Below are 22068 nucleotides of genomic sequence, written 5' to 3'. Positions count from 1 at the left end.
GTTTGTCTGTCTGTCTGTATGTCTGTCTGTTTGGTAACTATTTAAGAGGGCCCTACACCCCCACGCTCCGCGTTTAGCAGGGTCCTCGTCAATCACCTGATTTAACCCTATTTTTTCAGGTTGATTCAATGTTACTATTGTTATTATATTAGTTATTTATTACCATGATTTATATACACGAAAAAAGTTATCACATGATTTATATTATTATCATTATCACTATTATTGCTTCTGCTTCTGCTTATCATTATTGAATTACATTTGTACATTGTATTACTGATTGGTGATTGGCAAAATAAAATATGAATGAAAAAAAATATGAATGAATGATACATGTTGCGAGCGCAGCGAGAAGGAAAATTTGCATATTTAAGCGTTTCCGTACTGTTTTTCTAGCCTTTTTTAGAGCGTTTTATTTAAAAGGCACCACATGAATGTGTGCCAAAAATCGCTTGCCCCCATCTCGACTTGCCAAAGATGGCTTGCCCCCCTTTCGGCTCAAAATTTTTTGCCCACCCAATTTTATCCTCCCCCAGTGCTCATAATTATTGCACAGCCCCTGATATACAATGACTTCTATGCACTTACCATGTATGTTATAAAAAGTAGCCAACGAGAAACAGCCTTCTTTTCGCTGTATGAAAACATAGTTTCCAGTCTCATTATTATCTCTTGAACTGACGATATGATAAAATACTACACTACAAATTAGTCAGCAGAATGATGAATGAAATGGTTGGACAGTTTATACCACCAATATATTCACGACGTTTGGTAAAATCCTTGTCACGTCCCTCCAAATGTGTAACGTTTTGCAAGGATCAACAAAGGAATATCCATTCTTGATTCACATCTTCAAAGCGTAGAGATCAAGCCAAATGCAAAATTATACTAGTGCGGTGTTTGCAGGGTTGTGTATAATGCACGTAGGCTTATTTATCTTGACGTAATTATCAAGCATTCACACATAATTTCCCCGTATCATGTATGTTTTGAACTTTGATCAGCTTCATAATACCAGAATGATCCAGAAAAATTGATAAAGAACGTAGTATTTTTATTATCGTTGTTATGAATGAAAATCTGTGATGCACAAACAATAGATTGCCCGTTTGTTTACTTAATACGTAAAAACAAGCATGAAAACAATAATGTCTCTTGCGGAATCGTTGGTACTAGATGGCAAAATATATGTCGTGACTGGTCTTGACTTTGCCAAAACAATATTGGATAACATGACCCAGCCCCGGGGACCCAGCCTCTCTATTGTTAAAATATTCCAACTTTCAATGAATTAATCATCACATTCCTTCATTTTCTTCGGAAGGGAGGGGGAGGGGGGTCCCAAAGTTACAAAGATCGGCGTCAATACAATTGCGACCCCCTATTTCGGCAACAAAATTTGTATTACCCCCACCCCCTCACCACCGATATACCTTACACCCTAAACAGGCTAAATTGTATTGAAATCTTTTTGAATAAAATAAACACATACTATTTGTGGTCATCTTGCGACTCCCTACATTTTGGTCATCAGAAATTTTATGACCCCTCCTACTTTTCATTCCAAAAAATTATATCCCAAGTCCATTTGGGACACCCCTTCCGAAGAAAATGATACAACATGTAGGCCTCCAATCAACCGCTATCGAAACGAACATGGGTTTCCAACCTTAATGTGTTTCTTTTCTACACCTCTCTTTTACACTCAAGTTTGATTTCTCTCTTTCGATTTAAAAAAAGACTTTACAACTTTCCATTTATTCCGTTGTTTCATTTTTTCTGGAATATCTATGAACAAAATAAAATTCCATGACTTTTGAATCAAATAGCTATTACACATTTTACAACAGCACATTATAAAAATCATTATTAAGACATTTTGATTTAATATTCAATGATGGGGAAGGACGAGCAGACCATTTCACGGTTTGTTTTTCAATATTTTACAAAAACAGTCATAAAATTTACAGGCACGGTATGAAGTCTAAGTATTCAATAAACTATTCCAGAAAATACATGCACACCCCCACTTTTTGACCAGTCATGATTTTTTTAGAGTGTCCAAAAGGCAAAAACAAATCTAGCAGAAGAATAGTTAAAAATTGGAAATCTTACATTTCCGCGATTTTGCATTCATTTAATTGCATTTCCAAGCTTTTTCCAGTAATATTGACAACTGGAATTCCAGTTGTTTTCAGAAAGCAAGTAGGAAATCAGACATTTCTTTTATTGAAATGTTACTCCAGTAAAGGGGGTGTGCACATATTTTCTGGAATAAACCAATATCTCAAGTACTGGCTAATATAGCCTACCCTTATTTTGTTATTATATTTTGTCTTCATTTTTGTCAAAAATTATTTAGAACCTCATTAAATATATATAGTATCTGAGTATGATTCTTCTATTATACAAAACCAAAGACTTGAAATGCAGTTTTGGTCATATTTCTCAAAATCTGATTATATCTTTAAATTATTATAAACAAATAAAAATTTACGAACAAAAATATATTGTGTTTTTTTTCAAGAAGTGACACGGCCTATACTCTAAACTAAACAAAACATAGTTCTCATTAATGTCTGGCTCCTCTTCCTCGTAGACCTTCGCACCCACCACGGCTTGCACCAGTTCCTGAAAGGAATTTACAGGAAAAACATTATAATTATCTAAATTGTGTTTTCTGAAATAAAGCAATTTCATACCAAAGTAAGACAAGACGGATCATGTATGCACAGCAAAGAACGCCATTTGATTGGGAAATATAGTATAGAAGCTTGCTGCGCAGCCATTGATTTACATGATGAACTGTATGCTTCGACTATTTTATAAATACGTATTTATAAATACGCACGTGACCACCTCCGCGCTGTCGTAATAGCTTGTAGACAGTAAGTCTGGAAGTGAACTGCTACACAGTGGGTGGTCTTCCTGTACATTTGAATGCAAAGGCGGTAAACACACGAGACTACTGTGCAGCAAAATTTATTTTATCCAACGTTGTGATTAAATTGTAAACGTTTCCGTCGATAAAATGTTTTTTCTGTCGGCAAATACTTTCAAGATGTTGTTTTTGATAACATATTACAAATTCGGAATCCTCTCATTTTGCTATTCAACTAATAATAAATTTGTTGATATTTATCTAAAGAGTTCCTATCCTTTTCTGTATAGTCGTTAATGTTGCTGGTCTTATATGTCTTATGTCGTGCCTATGGGTCACGTGAGTATTTATAAATACGTATTTATAAATATGATGAAAACAAAAGTATTTCAGTAGATATTATAGGTATATTAAAGACAGTAATAATATTGTCATGTTATCTACTGAAGAGAGTACTGCAGACTGTATCAAAATGTTTGGTACCCCACCAGTTTGTAGTGATTATGGATAAAATTACCACACCAAAATGCAACATAGGAGTTACCTTATTTATAGCTGAATGTTATAAAAGGTCAAAAAACTATAAATCCTGGACGTTTCAAGATGATCCAATGTTGCATATTGGAGAAGCAGGCTTGTCAATAAACACAAAAAAACTGATGGATACAGGTACCAATCAATTTTGATACAGACTGTATTATACAGTATACTGAAGACAACCTATGAATCATAAGCTGTCTTCAGTAGATAGCTGGACTGGGCGAAAGTTCCAAAGAGGGATTGCATAATTGTTCTTTTTGGCAAATAAAGTTTAAAAATGAAACAAAAACGTTGTGAATTTTACTATTTTGGACTTACTTCGCACTATGCCCAAGGCGTATTTTGGTCATAACCATCCCTAAAACAAGTTGTCTGCAATTTTTGTCAAATTATGCAGATGTTATTAAAACGTTTTAACTTTAATAACCAAAACGCGTTTATACTACATTTATAACGTTTAAAATTTGTGTGTGTGTTTGCTGGGAAATCGTGAAAACTCACAGCTAACTAAACTCTTTAAGTTTCATACCTCGGTTCCCTCTGCCTCGTCCACGTGGTTGCAACGGTATACACTCTGTTGACAGAAACGAACATGAAAAAAAAACCTGAATAATAATTTCTTACACAAAATCAGGGGAGAGCAGATTGATATGAAGCTTTCCTTTTGTATAATACGATTATTTTGATAGAAGTTGGCAAAATTTTAATAACAACTTTTTACTTATAGTTAGACTATGGAATGTATATTCATTCACATTCCCAAGAGATGGTAGTCCCTCCAAAGCATTTCACCGTGTCGTCTGACGATTGCCTTTTACGCACGAAACTCAGAGTAACGACTACCTATTCTGGAAGGTCTGTTCTTGGAATTTTTAATAATATTTACATAAATTACATATGAAAGGGTATAATAGTACATACCTTGATCGACATGAAGACAACAGCGTTTGTTGTTATTATTATTTGCTGGTTTCTTCCTAAAGATAGGGGATAATACAACCCCTATTACAACTCCAACTCCAAGGATAAAGATCCCCATGCTAGTTGCTAATATGGGATGTATACAGCGCTTGGTTGTTGATACAGCAACAGTTGTGGCGTGGTTTGTGGTGTGGGTTGTAGTGTCACACAAGCGACTGGTAGCCTGAGTGGATGACAGTGTTGCATCTGAAATTAAAAGCAAGTTGATGAATGAATGATGAACCAGTCAAGTTATAATCTCATTTGTACGTTTAACCATCAACAAATAATAATGTAATTCGTTACAGTCAAAACCAAACTCATTCCTCCAAATAGTGCCCCTGGCATGGTACAAAGTCATTCCTTTTTAGTGCCCCTAGCACAATGCCTCTATCTGGCACCACTTGACAAAAACAAGTACAGGGTGTCCCCGAATGATTTATACCGTGTTTGAACAAAATATCAAAAATATATAGTTAACAATGTATCTAATTTTAATAAGTGCAATACAATGCCACACATGTCTCCTACTTATTCTGTGACTTTCATGGAAATAGCTTGATTCGTTTTGTCGTGACATTGCTATTACTGAAAATGGACAAAAACTGCATGTGTGTAAAGGCATCATAACACATGAATCCTTTATCAACATCGTTCAGCAGCACTGTGCAATATATTGAAGAAATCCTACATTCTTTGATAGGAAATACCCCAAATTTGGCACAGATGTAGAGCTTACAATGCTAAAGAATTCTTGATATGGGATTAAGTAAAACATTTCAATATGACATCAGATATTTATGTTGAAAAACATACTTTTTATGTGTTTTTATCACAACTTTTACCCAAAAATGTCATTATTACAGAGGATATAACTTAATCAAGGATTCCCCGCAATACATTTTAATCTTCTTCGTTACGTAGCTGTGGGTTTGCCCATATACTTTGGACATAAATGCATGCTGTGACACTAAGGACGAACCTTCTCTATACTTTTATGAAAAACTCATCTCTGTCGGCATTTCAAATGATGAAACTCACACATCTCAATAATTGTCTTCAAAATTGCCGCCAAAGAAAGAATAGTTTAAAGTCACTCAAGCGTAGTAAATCCTTTATTTCATACAATGATTGCTTCGTAACATCATAAATAAACGATAGATATCGACTATATAGTAGAAGTAAGAACAGGACACAGCAATATACTGCATGATTACCTTGTGCTGAACGGTTAGTAATTTTACAGATTTTCAAAATAGGTTGCTTTGTCAAAACTTGGAATTCACCATTTTTACGCAATCCTCTCTAACTTTTACTAGAAACGTCCAATTTTTAAAGTCTAAAAAATCTGAGAAAGCTAAATATATGTAAAACTTAAAATGCAAAACAATATGACCAATAGAACTGCGGTTCATACCTAAAAAATTCCATCTTTCTCGGTATAAATCATTCTGGGACACCCTGTATTAAAGAAGAAGCCCTACCAGAACAGTTCTTCTGGGATGAACCAAACCTGTCTGGTTATAAAATTAATCAGTGACAAGGTTATCTCTGAATTTGACAGGTGCTGATTGATGCAATAACATTAAAACATCACTGATTAATTTGATAACCAGGCAGGTTTGGTTACCCCAGAAGAATGGCTCTGGCGGGACTTCCTCTTTGACACGATTAAAGGGTGAGGTGAAGTTTACAAAAAGGGACAACGTGTATGTGGCTGCAGCAGGTCCAAGTCACCCCCTCAAATGTTATCCTGTGCCTCTGGAACTGCTCCTGGCTCAAACCTACCCATGACCATGATGACGTCAAGACGAGATAACAGAAAATAAGAATAGGCTATATATATGCATGCCTAATATCACTAATCTCTACGAATGAGGTCACGGAGGAGAAAAAACTTTATTTGTGAGACTCAGCCCCAGAGGTGTAGTCAGGAATTTTTCTGGGAGTAGGCGGTGCTGAAGTTTTAGGAAAAGAATTCTCTAATGACGATACTAAAAAGCTGAATTTGAAGAAAAATCGAATTTTCTTTCCAATGGTGGACTTAATACTGGGGCCACAACTCTCAAAGGTGAATTTAAATGTCCAAAAGTGCAACTTTTTGGCAGACCTCTCATTGTTTGAATTTCCCCTTTTAAGGAATGTGGGACTAGAGATGATGGGATGGATCTCCTGGTGATGCTCCTGTATCAATCTGTTGATATACTCACTAGTTTCGCTTTCAGATGTAGTCGCATATTTCTGGTCCTCTTTAGACTTGTCTCCATCATCATTGTCAGATTCTTTCTCCTCATCTATTACAGGTAGATGACATTTATCCAATGTGTTGTTCTTAGACTGTATGTAGCCTTCTGCACAGGGCTCACAAACGTGAGATGGATATCTGTCACCTGAAATTGTGAACAAATTTAACATTTTAGTAGCCATTTTATCTTCAAAATTGCTCAGTTTTGAACATTTTTGCCTTTTCGTGGGTAATGACACTCAATTTTTAGCGTTACCACTCTGAATGACCCCTTTTTGACAAAACCAGGTGGCATAACCAGGGGGGGGCAAGCTGCCTGACACAAAAAAACTGGGAAAAAGAGTAAAAAGGAAAAGAGAAAAATGGGACAGAAAGAGGGAAGGAGAAAAGAAGAGGAAAGGGGAAGGAAGAAGAGAAAGAAAAGAAAAAGAAGGAAGAAGGAAGAAGGAAGAAGAGAAAGGGAAATTTGTACTTCTGTAACAATGATTTGTTAGCTTATAATATGCCAAAAACCAGAAGCTTCCGAGCCTCCGCCCCCTGGATGGCCCCCGCCGCGCGCTTTGCCCATGGACCCCACCAGGGGCCCAAAGACCCCACCTGTTTAACGCTTAGCAGCAAGCCGCTCGCACATAAATACTACAACTTTTGCTCAGAAATTGTAAATTTTTTAAGTATCCCCCCCGGAAGGTCAGGTCTGGTTACGCTCGTGACAAAAATCCCCACCGATAGACCCCTACTGTACTCGGATAGGTACAGGTTCGTCACTTTCATATTCGAGTGACCCCCGGATTGGTCTCTCCTCTCGTCACACACATACCCACCCTACTCATCCATCCACCCATACAGACCTCCACACATGATATACACTCCCACATACCCACCCCACCCACTCATACCAACAATTAACAGACACATCCACCCCATCCCACACCCCAATACAAACCACCCAACCTCCTCCCGGGACCTCCTCCACACACCCTATGCATATACTCTTTTTTCCTTTAAGTTTAGGTCTACTTTGAGACTGTATAATAGACTTTTGACACTGACCAAAGATGATACGGTTTCACATTTCTAATGTAATAATAGCTTTAATTAATGTTGCTGCGTTTTCAAGTTGCTACCCTGAAATTGGTACCTGGTTTATGCACCCTGACACTTCCTTCATTCTGCATACAAAGTGGACTAGGAATACAGCTGGTTTCCCCAGTCTGATCTGTGCCATCTGGGCAACCACATTTAGTATCTTCTCCAACTGTACACGGGCTTGTCTGTAAAAATGAAATAACAATGGAGATTACCACATTATTATGTAATCTGAGGGTCTTTTAAAAAGTTGCAACATTTACCAATTTGAATTATGTGGGATTAAAATTACTTTCAGCATGTTCAGAATGGTCTTGTTAATATGAAAGTCAATGGGAGTAATAAAACTGGTCATCCGGAAATCTGACGGCACCAAAGTTATGTAATGGTACAATTAATATAAATATTTTGATCGTCTTAATATAATATTCAATTTACTTAACATTTAAAATGTAGCGAAAGTCAAGACTATAAAGGAACATTTCAATGCATCAATAACATTTTATAATTCATATCTATTTATCATCATGTCAAAATAATTACGTTACTGAAATAAAAATAAGAATCAGGGGAAGTAGGAAAATTAATAATAAATAACGGAAAACAAAAGAAGAGGTAAAAGTCAAATGTATCAGAATCCACACAATTCTGCTCGGATCAAAAGCTCTGGGCTCCAATCACTAATTAAAAGGCTTAAACAACATAATAATAAATGACAAAGTTTTTAAATAAATCTAATACTGGAACTTACTTGTACAACTTGCTACGTTGCGTTTGATACCATCAGACTTCATCAGGCAACTGATCTGCTGGGCTGGTCATGTGACACTTGAAGACGACTAGGGATCGTCTTGATGGCCCGGTCCCATGCGTGAGATAAGTTGTGTCTCAGTTCCCCTTTCTTGTTTAGTGACGGCTGCTCTACTCTCTCCCAGATGGCTTCTTTGATGCCTCTCCTGTGCCACTGCTCCTCCCCTTGTCAAGAATCACTGCTCCTCACCTTGTCAAGAATCCTCGGTGTTAATATTATGACCAGTACAGTGGTCACATGACCAGCCCAGCGGGCCAGTTGCCTGATGAAGTATGATAGTATCAGACGCAACGTCGCAACTTGTAAATGTAAGTTCCAGTATTAGATTTATTTCAAAACTTCGTGATTTTAACGACTGGATGACGGATCATATGTGATGCGATCAAGCAAAATCAGTCGGAACTCGGAAATATTGATTTTGAGATATAGCCAAACAAAGGAAGTATTTCCTTTGTTTTCCCTGTTTTGGAAACTCTTTAATTGCTCATATCTTTGGAACTGGTTGTTCAATTTCAATGGGGTTTTCTGCAAAATACAGCTTTGTAAATGTGTTTTACTATCCTATAAGAAACTGAAAATTAAATATTTCCGAGTTCCGACTGATTTTGCTTGATCGCATCACATATTCGCTATAATAATAAATGATAAATAAACAAGGGATTTTTGCCAAAGAATATACGGCACCAAGAAGAGGAAGAAGAAATAAGAAAAAAGTGAAATAAAAAATAAAAAATATGAAGAATAAAGAATGTGAACTTTAAATTACTTACTGTCACTAGATCCCCACTGCAAGGCTGACAGTCAAATGGTATTGGACAATAATTTTGGAAAGGCATGAATGTTTGACCTTCTTCTGGGAAGATGCACCTGAAAAAACAAGCAATTAAATAAATAAAAAAATAAAAAAGATAAATAAATAACAAAAAAAAAAAAAAAAAAAAAAAAAAAAAAAAGATAAATAGATACAAAATGTAAGTAAATAAAACAATCATGCAACATAAATAAATAAACAGATAAATAAAAAAAAAAATGAATATTAAAAAAAATAGATAAATAGATAAAAAAGTGTAAGTAAATAAAACAATCATGTGGGTCACCTGCTCTTTTGATGCAAAATTACAAAACATTTGGGAAAAGAAATGAAAATAATAACAATGTACCAAAACATGTAAAAACAAGACATAATCTATCCAATTAAGCACATGCACATTTTATTGAACATAATTACCACAACAAGATGATGATAAGATCACAAATTATTCTTTTTTACCGAGTTGGTCTAAGATGTGTTTAAGGTTAGCAACTATTGTAAACTGTTGCGATTTGGTAGTGAAAAAATTCATTGATCATATCATAGCGAGCGTGTAGAAAAATTCAAATATCACAGATATACTTTTGTAGGTCCTGTGGTTCTTGAGTCATGTTGTAAAGAGGACTGAAACAACATCACCTTTATAAAACGTACATAACTCAGCAACAATAAATCAAGCAAGTGTTCAAAGTATATGATTTGTATAATGAACCTTTGCAAAACATCAAGGTGTTATTTTTCACTAATATATTGATTTAGATAATGAAAATCGATCTTTTTAGCTGCCTCGACCAAGTGCTTGTACCAACTGAGCCACCGAGAAAGCACGTGGTATCTAAAATCACATTCTACCGTGTTTGCTTCTCGCTTCGCTATTATGATCTAGCAAATGCAAGTTTATTAGGAAAAGTTTAATTTGTGATCAAACCATTTTTGATTGATATAAGCTAAAAACTAAGTAATCTAAACTTGCTATTTTTCTAATTATTACTAAGCTGTAGTAATAACAAATCAACATGCAGAGTGAACAAGTGGTGCGAAAAAGATGCATAATGGTTGATACAATGAATGTTTTGTCCTTGAACATCATGCCAATAACCATGCTAACGAAAACACAACAAAAACAAAACTACTGCAACTCAAACATATTTTGCAAAGAATGCTTTCAGCACGTGAACGCAAATTTAGGGTCACTCATTTTATTACCTTAAAGTCCATTATAACGCTGGTATGTGAAAAAGTGAAACAAATGAAATGGAAACAATTTAGTTGTTATCATTAAAATTCATAAAATAATATTGTACGGTCTGTAAAGCAATATGACTATATAGTCTAGTATATGCCTTTGTTGTCTCTCCTTCAGTGTAAAGTTGCGTATGACTAACATTTTCTTGCTTAAAGTCGATGTCTAACATGTTGAGAGGTCAAACAGTGCCCAACAGTGAGCAATAAAAGAAATAATGAGGTCAACGTTTATACAGGGGTCAAAACTTAAATTGCTCCGATTTGGATAAAACCTTTTCCAAAATATTCCTCAGGTCACCAGGATTCAGAAAATATATAGTTTGACCTATCTACGACCAATCAGTCTGAAGTTATTAGCAAAAATTATATCCGATTTTGATCAAAAATGGTCTTTTAATTCAACCTAAATGCGACAATGTAAAGATTATGTTGCGATGGCAGGTGAAAAAAACTCTTATAATTCTTAGTTTTTATAATTCTATAGGCCTATGTTTAAAAAACATTTTCTAAGGAAATCGGCTCAATTAAGATGAAGACCTAGGGATTCAGAATACCACACCCCGGTACCACACTATGTAGATGATTTCTTCCTAATAAAGGCATAATAGGTTTGTACCCAAATACTCACGTTGGTTGACCATCTGGAGCCACCTGCCCATCTGGAGTGCAAGTACATGGCGAAGTCATGTAAGTAGGGGCCATGCACATATCACACGCGCAAGTGTTGCCGTATTCGTCTGTGTGGTCAAATGTATCCTGTCGATCACTGGCGCATGGAAAGCATTTATAGGGCTGGAAAATAGAAAGCAGGTAAATTACATGTTGGGTCTCCACATGTATTATATGTCATCATTATCTCTTAATGATTATCTTCAACGTTGTAGTTTTCTCTGTTTCTTTTCATAACTATCTATGTTATCTTTCCTATCTTTATTAATACGCCTGGCCTCCTCCTTTTATCTTCTCCTCTACTTCCTTCATGTTGATTACTTGCCACATGACTTGGTTTATTGCTGAAAAAACCCAGAAATATCAAGCAAAATACACAAAAGAATATCTTTCTAACAATCGCTATAAAATGCATATCGAGTTTTTTCTCAAATCAATATCAATCCGAGTTAGTGTAATGTCATTTTTGTAACTATAACAGGCAAACACACGTACCACCCCTGGCGGGCTTTGAGGACAATCAAAGGACCTTTCCTGCCTTACTCCCACATCGTCATCCACCTGTTTTTCATCTGGATCTTCCAATGGGTCCACTGTCTTCGTGCTATTCACGCCCTTCATTCTAAGATCTACACCAGCTGTCTTGAGAAGGTCCCGTATCTTCTGATATGCTGTAGTTGACAAGCCAAGTCTGTCTTCATCGTCTCCTGAATTTGTGTCATCAGTAGGATTGATTTGATCGAGGTCTTTCCGAAAGCGTCCCTTGTGCTCTGTAAGGTTGTTGTTGATAATATCGAGCAGATCCGGGTTGATGCTTCTGTTGACAAATACTGCATCAGTATCCTGACTCATGTCTTTATGTGTGGAGTCAGTGGAGTGACCGTTCAGATCTGGACCTGATCTGTCACGATTTTGCAATGCATCAAAGGCATACCACGTTTCTGTATTGTCCAGAAGCATATTCTTCGGATCAACAAATGCACTGTTGCCACCCTGCTGGGACTGGACGCCGTCCTCATCCGGTGTCATGATGGGTAGATCAGTTGTAACTTGTTCAATGGATGGAAGCATTAAGTGTTTAAGAGACGACTGGATTCCATTGGCTTGAACCAGCTTTGTAACAAGAAAAACAATTAAAGAACAAAAGTGAATCATTAAATTCGTTGCTTATTATATACTGCTATAATATCCACAAATTTGAATTACAAAGTTTTCATTTTCACCTCACACATTTAGTTCTACAGCCATGAGGTGATGTCCTGTATCTATTACTGAGGCTACCACATAAATTGGTTGTCATATAGCCAAAAATAGTACAGGGCCGAGATCAGTCGATGAGATACATAACATTATTATAAACCTTGTACAGTCAGTCACGTAGTAAGTTCCTCGCTAGTAGTCCAGAGAGTTGTCAACTGTTGCATGTAGTCTCACTACACGGGATACATTACAAAATGAATTTTTATCGATTTAGCTGAAAAAGGAGGTGACATATTATATATTCGTTATAGGGGAAAAGAGGATATGCCGCTGGAGTCTAGAGGAAGGCTGTTTGAGAGAAACATCCATCAGCAGAGAATTAACTCAGATCAGTAATTCAGAACTTGCTGTTATTCTCCATCTTGAAAAATGAACCCAGCACATGCGTACAGTATTATAAATACTAATCCTGCATTAAGATTGATTCATATTTAGATGTCGAATATTCAGTTATCCCAGCGAAGGTGTAAAAAATAATTAAAATTGTTCATAAATTGCCTAAGATTGAAGGATTCGTCATTAAAATTGTCATTAGGTACTTTTGCTATGAAAAAATAATGTGAAAAAAAGTGAGAAGAAAACAAACAGCAGTATTCACAAAGTCGAAGCCCCATTCAAATACATGTTGTTAATTTCTCTACTTAAGTATAGAATTTACAGATTCTTGTAAAATGTCTCATTTTGTCTTTAATACTCGGGTTTTGGCTTTAATCTCAGGAGGCTACTTTAGCACACCTATGACGTACAAAGATACCAAACTCTGTAGTCTATTGATTTGTACGATCTTCCGGATGAGTAAATCACTGAATGCCTTTAAGGTTAACAACTATTTTAAACTGTTGCGATTTGGTAGTTCACAGCATGTTGCAAATGGTAAAAATTTGGCAAAAATTGCATTGATTATTTTATAAAGAGTGTGTAGAAGAATTCAAATATCACAGATATACTTTTGTAGGTCCTGTGGTTCTTGAGTTATGTTGTAAAGAGGGCTGAAACAACAACATTTTTGTAAAACGTAAATAACTCACTCACAACAATAAATCAAGCGAGTTTTCAAAGTATATGATTTGTAGAATGAACTTTTGCAAAACTTATTTTTCAATAATATACTGATTTGATGTCAAATAATTATCTGGTGGCAATATAATTATTATCAATTTTACGTCAACAAACATTCGTTAGAAATTAAATATGAGTGGAAATACTAAAAAAATACTGGAAATATATTGAATAACGAATACTTAGTGCTTCGATAAGTAGGCCTAAGCTTGACGGAATAAATCAACAATTGTTGATATGATTAACATGTATAATTCAGTGAACTTTACTCTCCATAACACTTGACTTTGTCACGACTTTCGTGACAATTTGCATGCCATTCATTGTTATATATAACCACAGTAGTGATATAACACAAAGGAATAATACAAAACAAAATACAGACACATTTGTCATTTTGACAATAAGGAAATAACCACACACGTCAGACGTCTGGTAAATGCTTATTGACTGTATCAAAATAATTAAAGTAATTGGATTTATTTGCTGTAAACAATTTCACAGACATATACTACATAGAGAGATAAAAAGGTGATTCAATTATGAAAAGAAAAAGATATGGCGATATGGGACATCCCTGAAACTTCCCCCTTTGTATCTGTATCTCAATATTAAACCACGATAACATCCAAAAAGTGCCCATAACTTTCACATAACTCGCCGTGTCCGTTTAAAAATTTGTATTCCTGTTACATTTTCGCAATCACATTCATGCAGAAGAGAGAGTAGAAAGATATGTTAATATTTACCAAGCACTATAATATCTTTTACAGAAGACATATAACGTCAACTGGGGACACCATCGTACCAGGAGATTTAAACTACTTCATATGAAATATGAGTAATAATTTTATAATTTCAGTCATAGAGATAGGTTTTTCATGTTTATCCACATCATATTTAGACAATTGGAGAATTTCAAAAGAATTAACAAATATGCTTTAGAGATGATTGTAACAACGGGAAAATGTGTCGATTTTGATATTATGTAAATTCGTGATTTATTGATAATGATAATCAAAGGTTATTCCCAATATTCAATAAATCTAATAATAATTTTCAAACACGAATTAGAATTAATTTTAGGTTGAAATATTCCAGCAATCTGGACACATTGAAAAAAAACCCAAACAAACAAAATAAAAGCCACAAAACAAGAAAAAACAAAACAAATAACAACAACAAGAACAAAATCTGAACAAATGAGAGAGAGAGAGAGAGAGAAAAGGACAAGGTTAAGTATTATCAAAGTAACATTTATGATCTATGAAAAATTAGAGTCGTAAAAAACACGTAACCCTGGAATGCGGGGATTCCCCATAGTTCATTGATAAAAAAAAATCACGTGCCAATTGCGCAGTTAATTAAAAACCTAAAGATATTATTTACATAGTATGTACACAACAAACTACTACCCACTCATAGTTTAACTCTTAAATGAATTTATAAAATGAATTATTTACTAAAATCCCGGACTATTAAAATAACATGTCACTATAATGAGTTTAGTAACGTTGACGTGTAAAGCCATGCATGCACGTACGTATACCACCATTACAACACAGTGAGTGATTTTAATTAACGTCACTTACCAAATGCATCATCCCTAGCACGAATGGAGCAATAACAGATATCCTCTTTTGCCACTTCATCTTCTAGTTTTAAGAACCAAAATGATCTAGCGCTACAGCAAAAAACCAATGCCTTTACTGCGATGAGTTGATCGTGTTGTAAGTACGACACGATAAGGAAGTTGATTTACAAGTGAGAAATTATCGTAAGCCTTCCGGTTGCAGCGGCGCGCCGCAAAACATTGACCGGTTTTGACCCTGCGGCATTCTACGACCCAAAGAATCGTGTGCGTGCGAAAACCAATCCGAGCGAGATACAATTATTATTGCTTTAAAATGATATAATATGAAATAAAAAAGAGATAAATAACTAACTAAATAAGATAAATAAGATTAATAACTAAATAAATAACTATAAGTCATTAAATAAATAAATAAATAAATAAATAAATAAATAAATAAATAAATAAATAAATAAATAAATAAATAAATAAATAAATAAATAAATAAATAAATAAATAAATAAATAAATTTGGTCTGCCAAAAATCCCTCACCTCTCATTTCGGGTTGCCAACAAATTATTGCCCTCCCCTTCGATTAGTCTCCTTCGCAGCCGGTTTCTATCGTTCTCTATATTTGTGATTGAACCAAAATGGAATCTGGGCCAGAGACTACCCTTCAAAGTGCCTCCTTACCTTCTAGGCTTCTACGCATGCCAAACTTTTTAGAACTTGAAAAATTCCTATCATTAAACTAACTTATAGGTGATGTGCAATAATTATGAGCCGGGGCGGGGTGTAATTTCCAAATGATGAGGGGAGTAATTTCCAAATGTCTGGATCCAGACATTAATTACAAAATCATACAATTTTACATGGAAGATACTGATTTAACCGTAACTATTTCAGATGCCGATTTGTGAATGGACAAGCATTGCGTACATGTGAAAAACTGGACCTTGATCAAAATTGAGGGCGCACTTTTTGTGAAATCTCTCAATGCCCTTTTAAAAGGTGTCACATAAATGTGTTCCAAGAATAAAAAATTGTGTTCATCATGATTAATGACATATTTTTTATTTATCATTCGCAAAAGGTTAGAAAAGGTTGCCAGAAAACGTTTAAATGTCGGGTTATATAAAGGACATATAAAGGGTACCCTAAACAAGTTATTCAGTTTCAGAAACTTATTCTTGAAAACCAGTGTTTTTTTAGACCCTAAAAGCGTCATTCGCGTAACTTGCCTTGCCTAAAAAACACCCCCTTTTCCTTGTTTTTTTGGTCACGCATGCGTACAGACCATTTATGTGAGTGGCCCGGGTGTTTGAGTACCCAGATTTTTAATAACCATAATAGCTCTAATATGAATGATTAAAAAATAATGTTTCTATCATTTCTCTGTATCATTCTCGCTCATTCTCGTCAGCTCGTGTTATGAAGTAGACTTCTCCGTAGTCCACTTACAATTGTGCATAATCAGGCAATTACCTTTACACAGTTAAAAAAACTCCGATTGTGTGCACAATTGATCGATTTTCCTGATCTGTTCAGTCACCGCACGCCCACTGTTAACTTGATACCCAAGTGATTTTCTCTCGGGAACGTGAGCAATTCTCCAAAATAAAGAGACAGCTTGGAAAATCACTGATAACCCCCCCAAAAAAAAAAACCCAAACAAAATACCAAAAACACAAAAATGTTTATTAGCATGGCAGGACACGAATCACCCAGAATGCCTACATGTAGATTTGTGGTACAGTGCACGATATCGAGACTATACAGTAAGCCAAAAAATTACGGTACCAGTTGTGTTCACCCCTGTATATCCTAAATAAAGACAAATGTGTCAAAATTAAAACAAGCAACATTATTTGTTGAAATTAGTTGAGAATTAAAGAAACGGTAGTCCAAAACCTGATGAAGATACGAAATAAAAAGTTTTGTGTTCTAATCAATGAAAGCATGACGCTAGTTTTTCGTGCCAATCAATGAAAGCAGAGCGCTAGTTATCTTGTTCGCGAACGCTTTGTGTATAAATCAATAGGGCATGCAATGTGGCAAACTGCAACTTTTGGATTGGCATCTTCCTCGGGTTTATGGATTGTCGTGTCTTTATTTTTTTAACAATGTCAACGAATGAGGTCTGAAATTCGAGCTAAAAGATGTAGCTATTGGCTGTTGGTTCTAATTATTACATATCTGCCTTTGTTTAGGATATACAGGGGGTGAACATAACTGGTACCTTAATTTTTTGGCTTACTGTATATTACATCATAATATCGAGATTAATAACATATTTTTAAATTCCTCAAAAATCGACCACGGCATAGTCTAGTTAGGGACGCACCATTAGATTCTCTGGGGGGGCATGGGAGTTTGGGTCAGGCAGAATTTTTTTTTTCCGCCGCCGAAGGCGGCGGAATTTTTTTTTTCGCCTCCAAGAGCACAAAATTTTTTTTAAAGCCGCCTTCGGCGGCGAAGTTATTTTTTTTCAATTTTAATGTATATTTTTATACAAAGTTGGGTGGGGAAATTTTTTTTTTTTTCTTATCAGTGAGGCAAAAATTTTTTTTTTTCTCACTAGTGGGCAAAGTTTTTTTTTTTTTCTCACTAGTGGGCAAAGTTTTTTTTTTCAAAAAACTCCCATGCCCCCCTGGAAATCTAATGGTGCGCCCCTTATGAAGTGGACCAAAGTTCAGCTGAGATCATCATGAACGAACATGATTAGGTCTACATGATAAGCGAAGATTATTTGTGAATGCCGGCCAACTGCGTTTATACATGTACGAAATAATATGTGTATAGGTACAAGTGTAAACACATTTTGAGCTTTGATCTACGTTTTATGCCATTAGTAATAGAAAAATACTAATCGGTGTTTAATTTAAGACGTTGATATTTACCAACTTTACAAATTTGTGACGGAGATTCTTCTAAACCTCGTGACTATTTTGGAGGTATAAATCGACAGTGCATTTAATTCAGCATTCTGTTGTAGTGTAGTATTTTATTATATCTTCAGTTCAAGAGATTATATACAAACTGGAAATGATGTATTTATATAGCGAACAGAAGATTGTTTCTCGTTGTTTACTTTTTATAACATATATGGTAAGTTGGGCTTGGAAGTCATTGCATTACTACCTTTATGGAATTGTTGTAAATCAAACAATACCATTAAAATGCTTTTACTATGATACTGGCTACCAACTATCAAGATTTGACAACTGATTTTCCTCAAGCAAATGTCACCTTCTGGAAAGCTGGACTCATCTGGTGTACTGATTCCCCATTCCCCATTCTCAGGAACAAGGTCTGTCCAGTTCACTAGGCAACTTGTTGGGAAAGTTGTAACATAATATACCTACCATGCACTGCAAGGAATCTAAATTCTGATGATCCCATTATGCAGTGGGAGTTTTTGTGATATTTTGCAAAATGTAAACACCACCTGCACATGAAGGTCACCTTAATCAATTTGCATTGTGGGATATGGTGCCGTCAATCCCATGTCTAGCCACTAATCTACCCTCATAAAACTAATATCAGTAGATTAATTGGACATTAAAATGGGTTGGTCTTTAAGAAATAAAGATGTTAAAAAAATGGTTAGAATGTTAAGGGAAGTGTAACGCAACGTATGACGAGATGCATAAAATTCAAGTGCGGCGACGATATAATTATAGCTTAAGGCCCAGATTTTCTATATAAAATAGTTTGTCTAATTGCATCACCAAACAATCAACAAATAGGCCGATTTGATGACAATATACCATGTCTTTTGCTTAAAACATGTAAAACATGCTCCGAAAGTATAAAATGGTAGCCTCGGTGCAGGATCGGTGTCTAATGCTAGCGCCGTACGATACAAACAAACAAACAAACAAACAAACAAACAAACAAACAAACAAACAAACAAACCGAGAGTAAGTCGTCCTTCTCATGCCCGATGTTGTCTAGTCTTTGTTTGCTTTGGCTAAATCATGTTCAAGTGGTGGGTTACAAAGCATTGTATTTTGTCTAGATATGTAGAACCAACAATTAACAATGAGAGGACATTCCTGAACATCGTTGACTTGGGGATGATTTGAAATGACCGCCAATTATGACTGTTTGATATTTGTTACCAGCAATGTGGAAAAAGAGACACACGTAGAACCGAAAAAAGGTTCAACAAACCATAATCCGGCTTCTGGATATCGTTTGAAGTAAAAGGATATATATACCTTTTTAAAGCTTATGATATATATTTTCTAAACACGAAATATAAATAAACATAATCGACCGGGGCCGACGTTACGGCTCATTCGTGGTGTACGGTCACATTTATAATATATACGCAACAGGGCATTCTATTAGTAATCCTTTTTGGGCCAATCAATTGTTCGCAGCAGCTTAGGAGAGTAACAAGAACCCTCTGCTAAATCATAATCCCGAAAAATGTTGATGTACACGGCTCTTGAAGGCTTGAGGGGGAATGAGCTCCATAATCAGTGATCTCTCCAACTACACAGTCTGAGATAACATTTGCCATTATACGTTTCAGTAGCACATCTATGCTTGTCCAAAAAGCAAATAATTATGGTTGAGCAAATTGCTCAATAGGCCTTGAATTAAAGCAATGGCAAAACACAAACTTATGATTCCACTGGCGTGCATAATTCTCTCAAGAATATACACTCTGAATTTCTAGAATTATCAAGATAGTGAAATAATGAAACTGTGTCACATTTCTAGGCATTGCTGATATATTCGTTTGGAAAACCCGTTGAGCCTGAGGAAGAAATAGTGAAAAGAGATGCGCCATGCAAGGAAAGCCCTCCTGGTGTTGTAAGTATAACCATCCTCGATGGTATAACAAATATAAGGAAGTAAAGACGGCACTAGACATTATACCAAGAGCCGTGCTATGAAGTACTATACGATGTGAGTGGCTAGAAAGAACAAGACATTTGGCATGATATAGTCATGTCTACAGTAGAATTCACCACGACTTTTGCATGACTTAAACCCCATTAAAGCTAGTAAACCAAGATAACACTCATTGAAAACAGCTCAACTATGTTACATCAGATCTTCTCTGGTTAAATCCACACACACATGTTTCTGTTTTACCTGTGCAATGAGCAATGAGCTGGTATTATAGTTTCAGTTGGGTGAACGATTATAAAGCAAACGCAAGGTAACAATTACTGTGTGGCCTTTGTTCACGAAATGAGACAATACTGTGCATATTGTTAACCACATTCTTGAAAATGAGAAACATAATGGCTGTGGGCCGTAACACGGTTTGGAAATAATTTCTTTATATTTTTTGATGTTATCTGTCGTTTACATATCCTTCCTAAAACACCAAAGTGCGAATATTTCGAAACACCTAAATTAGCTAAAAATTTAGGACATGTTACAAAACTATATTTTCTAGAATTTCAGAAGAGTACTTTAAATATTGGCCGGTTATTTTTCACACAGTGACGTTAACTAGGCAATGTACTCTTACCTATAACATACACTAAAACAGCAAAGTGCGAATATTTCCAAACATCTAAATTAGCTTAAAATTTAGGACATGTTACAAATCTATATTTTCTAGAATTTTAGAAGAGTAATTTTAATATTGGCCGGTTATTTTCACACAGCGACGTTAAGTAGGCAATTGCCCATACTTCTAACATACGCTATTTGTAGAGGTTCCGCGTCAATGGTAAGAGCACTGTATAGTGTGTATAGGAAAACGGACAGTAACTGCAGTATGGTAGTTGGGAATTAGTCGCAAGACCATATATTCCTCATGTTAAAGAAGACCAGGATGATATGCCAACAGTACATCCAATTTGAAGGCTATAGGATCATGTGTCAGTGGCCTTGAACGCTTCTTGCACTTTCTTCAAAAGGTTCCAGCTTGCAAGCCTCGTCCTATGGACTCTATAAATGTTTAACTTTCATTTTTTTAAATTGTTGTTTCATTGTTCATTATAGAAAAAGAAATGCATCATATGCAATGGAGAATCGAAAATAGTGTTAGAAGATAAGAATGGCTTATGGTGTCCATGTCCAGTCTGTAGACCTGCAACATACATGGCTAAGCCATGTAAATGTAAGGAGAACAATGTGGCATCGTTTGGACCTGTGTGAGTAGTGGTTTTCCCTCCTCTCCGACCTCACTCTCTCGCTCTGAACTTAAACATGTTTAAAAAGCATTTGCCATTTGTATTGTTGAATGTAAAAATGAGTATTCCTTTGCAAAACGGTCCATGGACTGCCATGGCTCCCTCACGGTTGGGTCCCGCAGGGATATAGTCGAGTCACCGAGGGGGCGAAATTTCCAAATTGCCCCACTTATCTGCTACTAAAGCAACTTTACAGGGACAAATGCGCGACAAGTGCGCAAAAAAAATTCAAATTCAATTCTAAAATGGTCCAAATTGAGGACATGACAATTTTGTCCTAGAATCGGGCCAACGGAAGAGCACATTACAACCTTTGGTCAATTTTGTCCCGGTATTTTGAGCCAGTGGAGCAAACTGGTCTTTAACCTCCTTCCTGAAGCTCAAGGATTCTATCTCGTCTGAACAAGGCTAACATGTTCATATGTACTTTACCTCATCAAATAACATATGAACATTGACAATCATAGCGAAACGAGTAATGTTAAAACTTTTTCAATTTGCAGCAGCTGTAAGATCTTAAATTTACTGTAAACGTTATTTTTTTGATCAGATGCAAACTACCGGGTAGAGGCGAGGGCTACATGGATGAGTCAAATGTATGCGAGAGACCATATCCATGTACCAATTGTTCTGGAGATTTGATTATTGTAAGTAATGAATTTCATCAACCAACAGACAAAAAATATCTATTTACTTTGCACCTGTAAATTACCTTATTATTAATTATTAGTAAAATGCAACAGGCATATTAATCATC

The 22068-nt window shown here is 35.6% G+C and overlaps 1 protein-coding gene across 1 annotated transcript; it reads right to left on the bottom strand.

Annotated features, from left to right (window-relative positions):
- Positions 1-1753: 1753 nt before the first annotated feature.
- LOC140141050 (uncharacterized) lies at positions 1754-15362 on the bottom strand. Its single transcript, XM_072162828.1, has 9 exons — positions 15163-15362; positions 11747-12364; positions 11211-11374; positions 9297-9393; positions 7768-7900; positions 6595-6774; positions 4346-4591; positions 3954-3998; positions 1754-2634 (listed from the first exon to the last, which is right to left on the bottom strand). The coding sequence occupies exons 1-9, from the start codon at positions 15220-15222 to the stop codon at positions 2576-2578; spliced, it is 1602 nt and encodes a 533-aa protein (XP_072018929.1). The 5' UTR covers positions 15223-15362; the 3' UTR covers positions 1754-2575.
- Positions 15363-22068: the final 6706 nt, after the last annotated feature.

The sequence above is a fragment of the Amphiura filiformis genome, chromosome 19 (assembly GCF_039555335.1).
Source record: "Amphiura filiformis chromosome 19, Afil_fr2py, whole genome shotgun sequence".
NCBI lineage: Eukaryota > Metazoa > Echinodermata > Ophiuroidea > Amphilepidida > Amphiuridae > Amphiura > Amphiura filiformis.
This window is presented reverse-complemented; position numbering and strand designations above follow the sequence as displayed.